Below are 7,123 nucleotides of genomic sequence, written 5' to 3'. Positions count from 1 at the left end.
CCAGTCCCAAATTGTCCCTCCTCTGCCCCCAGCGTCACAGCCATGGAGCCTTGGGGGAAAGAAGAGATGGAAGAAAAGGGAGGGGCACGAGAAAGGCTGCCCCTGCCCCCAACTCCCCTGCCCCAGCTCAGCTCCTCATCTCTGCCCATTTCCCACAAAGGGCCATGAGAGCAGTCCCTCTGGGAGGGCAAGACCCAAACCCAGAAAAGGAGCCCCTGGAGCAGAAAAGCCAGTCCAATCCAGGGCAGAAGGTCAACGGGAAGAAAGGGAGATGAACTTTCAGGATATTAAGGCAAACAGTGCCACCTAGAATCTTTATTCAAATGGGAATCAGCACTTGGGACAGAAATCACAGTTCAACAGCAAAAACTATTTCTCTTGGAAGTGCCAAGCCACGGCCCCTCCCCACGACCATCTGCCCAGAGAACTTATCCCTGTCTGCTCTCCAGCTTCATAGCCCCTGCCCTGCCTGCCCCAGCGAGCCAGAACCTCTTGACCCACCATGGAAGTAGGCAGGAGGGTCATAGGGAGCTCAGCTTCCACCTACCCAGGTGGACCATGCCTCCTGGCTAAGCAGGCTCTGCCATCCTCCCTGGTGCCCTCTCAGGTCGCAGCCTCTAGCAGCGTCAGATCTGAGCCAAGCTGAGCCCTTCGAGGAAGGTGGGGATGAGGGCTTCAGGGAGAGTCAAGGGAACAAGGGCCAGGGCTGGGGGAAGGTGCCTTCCAGGCTCACGGCCCCCATCTAGTGCAGAGGCCCAGGGGCCCGACTCTCCTGATCTTGCCCCCTCATCCCCTCCCCAAGGGGTTCAGTATATCTTCTGACGACTGGGTAGAATGGCCTCTTTGATGAAGGAGAAGATAACCAGGATCCCTAAGCGTTTGCCCCGCTTGCCTTTGGTGAAGTAATTGGAGACCACGTCATCTGTGGAGACATAGGCAGGGAGATGAGTGTGTGTGTCTACATGTGAACACGGCTCTTCCCACCTGGAGCCCAACTGTCTCCATCACAGGGCTGGGCTCGGGCTCGCCACATGACCCAGGCCTTCCTGAGGGCATCCCACAGTGACCCCTGACAAACCCCTTCTCACCTCCTGGCTGCATGGTGGAGGGCAGGACGTTTTCCCCAGCCGACAGTGACACAAAGAACGCAAACGGGATTATCCACAGACAGAAAGTGAAATAGGCCAGGACCTAGCAACAAGAGACACTGAGAAGAAGGTGCCCCGGAAGTGCCAAGGGTGGGCACTACATGGTTACCACGTGTCTTACAGAGGCGGTCAAGAATGCACAGAAGGCCCCGCACCTGATCTCTGAAGGAGGCTGGGGCCCAGGAGGCAGAGCCAGGGCAACCTCAGACATGGAGATAATTCAGTGGGGAAAGGTGAGGCTAAGGATGACGGACTGTGACCACAATCCCCAAATCCTGGTCACTAGGACAAACAACTCTTCTGAACTAAAGGAAGCAGATGGAAGGCAAAACCATGACTGATCCATATTCCCCCCCAAAAGTGACCTTGTTCTTCCCAGGGGTCCGAACTGGAGCAGCAGGGTGTGGAGAACCCCTGGGAGGAAAAAGGCTTGGCAGGCTTCTGGGAGGAGCCAGGCTTCAGGGCTGCAACCAGCCCAGCCCCGTGAGGCCTGTGTCAGACCTAATGCCCTGTCCTGACCTCAGGGCGTTAGGCTGTGATCCTGGGAGAACCAAAGGACTCCCTGGAGGAGAGCAGTGTCCTCCCTACCTCAGCCACACCACTTTCCAAACTCATCAATACTATTTTTTTCAAATGCATTATCCCTGCATAGACTATTTCAAATCCTAGCTAAGTTCACAGAGCAAATCATGCAAGCCCCCTTTCCTTCCTCTGTCCCTGCTAATAGTTTGACGTGCTGAACACTTCTTACCTCTGAGAAAGGATAATATTCCTCTGCAAAAAACTGAAACGCTAGGTAATGATTCACCACCACTAGCCCTGTTGAGGGAATGAAGAGTCAGTCAGTTTGGGGGGAAGAATATAAAGCTGGACTTTTAACCTTCAAAAGGCCCCTGGGAGCTGGGAGCCCTAAGTCTTAGTCCTGATTTTACACCGAACTCAGTATGGCTATAAGCCAAATACACCACTCTCCAGAACTCAGTTCTCCATCTGTGAAAATGGGAGGATTAGCTCCTACCTGCCCACGGCAGAAGGCATTTATGAGCAAAATTAGAAGGCAGATAAGTAAACTCTTTGAACGGTAAAAAAAAATGAGACTTGTTACATAATCCAAAGCACTGTGAGAGTTAACCTGCTTTTAAGTGGCTGTGAGTCCTGAAGAGTGCCCTCCCGTGGGCAGTGGGTGCAGGAAGTCATGAGTGTACAGATAACACACTCCCAAGAGATTCCACTCTGAACTGGGCACCTGGGAGAGGGCCTCAAATAAAGAGGCTCTCATTCCTCAGGAATAGAAGGGCACAGTTTGCTAGATGCTTTGGGGTGCAGTTTTAGGGTTCCTCCAAATTCTGGAGAGGGTCCTTCCTCATTCTTCCCCAGGGTAGGGCTCACTGGTCTAAACTGGTATGTTCTGGACTAAAACCCACCTCCTCAAGGTGCAGCCACATTTATGGAGGACAGAGCCAAGCTGCAGATCCTGGGGATGGTTGCTCAGGGACAGGCATCCCTGCCAGTTCTCATGCTAAGGTGAAGGCCAGGCACCGAACAAAGCACCCACTCAAACTGAACACCCCGCACGGCCACCTCATAGCCAATGCCACGTCTTGTTTCTCTTTCCTCCTCTCTTGCCTTTCCCCTTCTAAGGCTAGCTCTGCCGTGCCTAGCCACACTCTAGGACTAGGGAAACTGGAAGACAGATGGTGCCTGATGCCCAGAGATCTTCAGGAAACCTCTCTCAGGCATCTAAAGGGCAGGTTGGGGGAATGACAAAGGGAAGCCAGGACGACCTGCTACTGTGGGAGGGATGGGAAGGGTTCTACTGCCTGGGAAGTTGCAGAAGGGGTCTGGTCTCCAGGGAAGACTCCCCACACCAACCCCCACCAAACACATCCTCTGGTGGAATCACATGAAGGCACTCAGGGAAGAGGCCAGTCCTAGCTTCGACCAGGTGCCCTCCTTGTGGGTAATATTCTCTTTGCAGATTCTCCCACAGAAAAAGTAAAGTAGCTCTAAGAAACTCCCAATTATATGTCATATCCTGCCCAAAGGCTAGATGATCAGTAATGATTAATGGGAGAAAAGACAATCCTGATAACCAAACACGTCCCAGAATCTTTTCTGGGGATATCTATAACCACCTACTGTGCGGCACCTGAGTCCAACATCTTTGAACAGATCAAGAACCCAAGGCCAAAGAGGAGAAATGATGACTCCCAGGATCAGAAAGTAGTGTCAGGGTAAAGGCAGAAAGGTCAGGGTCCTCTAAACACATTTGTCTACGTCAATGCCGGCACCCGCAGGGGGACCCACAGCCCCATGAAGCTTGTGTTAATCAAGATTTTGGGCCAGACGACTAGACGGGGCGCTACCTGCCAGCCAGGGTAGGGCTTTGGGCTTTTCCTGGCCAAGTGGTTTCTTAGAGCCCATAACTACACAGAGAACCCACCTTTTCTCCCTTCTCAAATTCACCTCCCTGGGAAAGCCCTCCCTGTCTAAGTATCCCACCCCCACCACCCCATCCCCCCAAATACTAGTCACTAGAGCCAAGCAGACTCTAGGCTCCTCAAGTGTGAGAAGCCCATGTTCCCAATCAGCCTGGCCTCCTGGAGGACCTTGGTGGTTTGCCACTTTTCTCTATCCCCCACGGTGCCCCGGACTGAGCTGGACACATGCAACCACCTCGACTGCCTCCCCAGCTCTGCCCCCTCTCACCGCATGAAAGGATGAAGTTAGGCGAGGTCAGCATGATGAAGGGGAAGGTCTGGAGGAGGCCAAAGTAGACAAGGTTGGTGAAGAGGCCCACGCCAATCATGAAGGTGGGGAAGCGCTCAAACACGTAGAGGCCAATCAGCACAGCTGTGGAGAACTGAAACAACCAGAGGTACACAGTGCAGGGAGCCTCTTCCAGGCAGCCTTCTTGGTCTCACTAACCCCTAGCCTGCTCCGGGCAGCACTAGGTTCATGCTTCAATCTCCCCGTTTCATAGTCCTCCCCAACTTGTCTCTCAGCTCCCAAAGGGCGGCATCTTTTAATGCCGTTCTCGAAAATTTTTGACAGCAACCCACAGTAAACATTTTACAGATCAAAGTTCAAATTTCAATTCTATTTTATTATGTTTTTTTTAAAATGCTGATCATGACCTACTGAACTGATGACACAACCCAAGAATGAGACCTACAACTTGAAAAACACTGTTCTGAAGGACTTACAGTTGTCAGCGCTTAACGAATGGCAATTGGTAAAATGAAGATCTAATTCCTTTACCTAAACCCACAGGCCAGGCCTCTGAACCCAGAGCTGACTGCTATGGTCTTGTCTCCACCACTAACCCACTACCCCAAGTAGCCATGCCCAGAGTGGCTGCTGACACCAGGTGACTTGGGAGGCACTGGACTTCTCCCACCCAAATGGTCCCAATCCCCACCCCTTCCTGTAGCTGGCAGGAATCTATCCGCTAACAGGCACTCCTGTAGCTTTGACATCAATGGCAAGGATTGTGTCTTTAGGAACAGAAGCCTTCCATGAGACCTCGGGAGGGCAGGGCCTGGGCCAGGGAAGGCATCTTCCTCTTAGGACAAGTCACTTGATCCAATCAGAAAGAGGGCAATGAGTACTCTAACTCAAGCACTCAAAACTGTCCCTAGGTTCCTCTTAGTTCTAAATGCTGTGAACAGAGCAAGGGGCTAGAGACAATGGGAAAAAACGAAGCAAAGGCCAAGCCATGGTCCTGCCAACACCGAGTGTGCACTCAGCTGTCACCCTAGGGAACTGAGAACACGGTCTGCAGTGAAGTGCTGCTACTTGGGGAAGGAGGCAAGGGAACACCTGGACCCAGAGAGCAGACTCAGGAGACAAGGTGCAGGTGAAGGAGGTAGGGGTGGCACCCTGGGGAAACAGCAGGGACAGAGGTCTCATCTGTTGCCAAACTCTCCCCACTTCCTCCTTTGAGGCAGGGCAAAACAGGGGGAAATCCTGGGGAAAACTGCCACTTACCCAGATCATGTATTTTATGATCCTGCTGGTGGCCACTGTATATTCTTCTATCAGTTCTGCCAGGTAATAGAGTCCACGGGGGGGGGGGGGGGCGTTGGGAAGAGAAGGAAGCAGGGAGAACATTAGCCAGAGTCACTCCCACCATCCTGGTCCTTCCTCTCTCTGCAGCTGGGTCCCCATCAACCCCTCATGAACTCCCTAAGGAACAAACCAAACAACCCATGTGGGGTCCTCCCAAGTCGGAAGAAGCAAAACTTTGTCAGGGCAACTAAAAAGAGATTCCATAAAACTGAATGGAAACCTGTATCTGAGGCCTCAGCACAATCCTAACCTCTGGGCCATAAAGGGGAATTTCATTCACTCATTCACTAAATATCTGTTGGGCCCCTGGTATGGGCCAAGTGCCCGGCTGAGTGAAGAGCGCACAGGATAAGACAGGCAAGGCCCCTTCCCTGACCCAGCGCGGGTAGGTGGGGGTAGGGAGAGGAGTCCGCCGATCCCAGTGTGACAAGTGCTACTTCAGAGAAAGTACAGGGCACCACCAAACCCCATGAGAGCTTCCCCGAGGAGGTGAGATCTCAGCTGAGACCAAGAGTAGGAACTAGCCAGAAGGGAAGAGCGTGTCAAACTCCAAGAGAGGCGGCAGTACGAAGGGCCAGAAGCGAAAGGGCGGGGATAAGTGTCGCGGAAAAGTTCAGCGCGATAGGCCCGCGAGGGTGGGCACGGCAGCGGTTGGCAGTGCGCGAGCTCGTGCAAGGGGCACTTGAGTCAGCCACTCCCAGGCAGTGCCGGGGCGGGTTTAGTGACACCGGGAGGGACCCGAGGTCCCACTGGGCTGCTGGGGTCAGCAAGAGGGGGCAGGATCCGGCGGGACAGGAAAGGGGAGGGATGCGCAGGCCGGGAGCACCGGACAGGAGTCCCCCGGGTTGCTCCGGCGCCCCCGTGATGCGACCGCCCTCGCGATGCGACCCCTGGCCAGCACAGATGCCGGGACAGAAACCCGCGCGGACCCGGGTCGCGCACTCTCACCGACGGCCAGCGTGATGAAGGCCACCTGGATGAAGAGCGAAAGCCAGCTCAGCACGTACATGAACCACATGGCGCCCCCGCCCCGCCCGCCCCCCGACCGCCGGGACGGGCCTGCGCGTTTGGGCTCCGGCGACACGGAGCCGCCGCCACCGTCGCCGCGTCCCCGCCCCGCGGACGGCGGGACGGCCGTGCGCCGCGCCCGAGAGCAGCCCGGCCGGAGCGCCGCCCCTCGGCCGAATACGGACGAGCGCCGCCCGCCGGCGCGGAGGACCAGCCGCCGCGGGCCGCGTACGGCACCCTGCTCCGGCCACCCGGGGCTGCACCCAGGGAAGGGCCCGCGACGCAGCCCGGGGGCGGGGACGCGGCGCCTGCCGGAGGGACAGCGTTCCGGGCACCCCCTGGGCGCTCCGGCGCCAGCGTGGAGGGGGCCGGGGCGCGAGAGGGCCGCCTGACCGCTGCCCAGCCAGCAGCGGCCGGAAGGCTCGGGCGGGTCGCCCACCGGGCTGGTCTTGCTACGGCGGCTAACCGGAACAAAACTGCTGCGGCCGAACGCGGGCCAGGCACCGCGCAAAAGGCTGCGTGGTATTTTCGTGATGGACGTTGATTGTAAGTCATTTCAGGATGGGGAAGCTGGGGCCAAGGAAGGTTACCTTGCCTCAGGTCTTACATCTAGGAAGCGGCACAGGCAGGAGTTGGGGCGCCTTTCATCAGTCATCCTCAGGCGTAACTCTCCCTTTAGGCTGAGTTCCTTGAGGGTGCCTTCTGCACCTTTGTATCGCCTGCACATCGCCAGGGGTGGGCACGCAGGGCGCCCACTGGGCACCGAATGCATCTACTATACCAATGAACCTTACTGAGGGGGCGGAAGGAGCAGCGCAGCCCCTGTTAAGAAGTTCCCCATCTAGTGGCCACGACAGGCATGCAAAATAAAGTATACGTACGGGACTGGGCTAAGC

The 7,123-nt window shown here is 55.8% G+C and overlaps 1 protein-coding gene across 1 annotated transcript; it reads right to left on the bottom strand.

Moving 5' to 3' along the window:
* Window positions 1-287: 287 nt before the first annotated feature.
* TEX261 (testis expressed 261) lies at window positions 288-6,338 on the bottom strand. Its single transcript, XM_040623332.1, has 6 exons — window positions 6,168-6,338; window positions 5,139-5,218; window positions 3,858-4,011; window positions 1,900-1,967; window positions 1,089-1,191; window positions 288-922 (listed from the first exon to the last, which is right to left on the bottom strand). The coding sequence occupies exons 1-6, from the start codon at window positions 6,235-6,237 to the stop codon at window positions 807-809; spliced, it is 591 nt and encodes a 196-aa protein (XP_040479266.1). The 5' UTR covers window positions 6,238-6,338; the 3' UTR covers window positions 288-806.
* Window positions 6,339-7,123: the final 785 nt, after the last annotated feature.

Source organism: Ursus maritimus, unplaced genomic scaffold, assembly GCF_017311325.1.
Source record: "Ursus maritimus isolate PB19 unplaced genomic scaffold, ASM1731132v1 scaffold_6, whole genome shotgun sequence".
NCBI lineage: Eukaryota > Metazoa > Chordata > Mammalia > Carnivora > Ursidae > Ursus > Ursus maritimus.
This window is presented reverse-complemented; position numbering and strand designations above follow the sequence as displayed.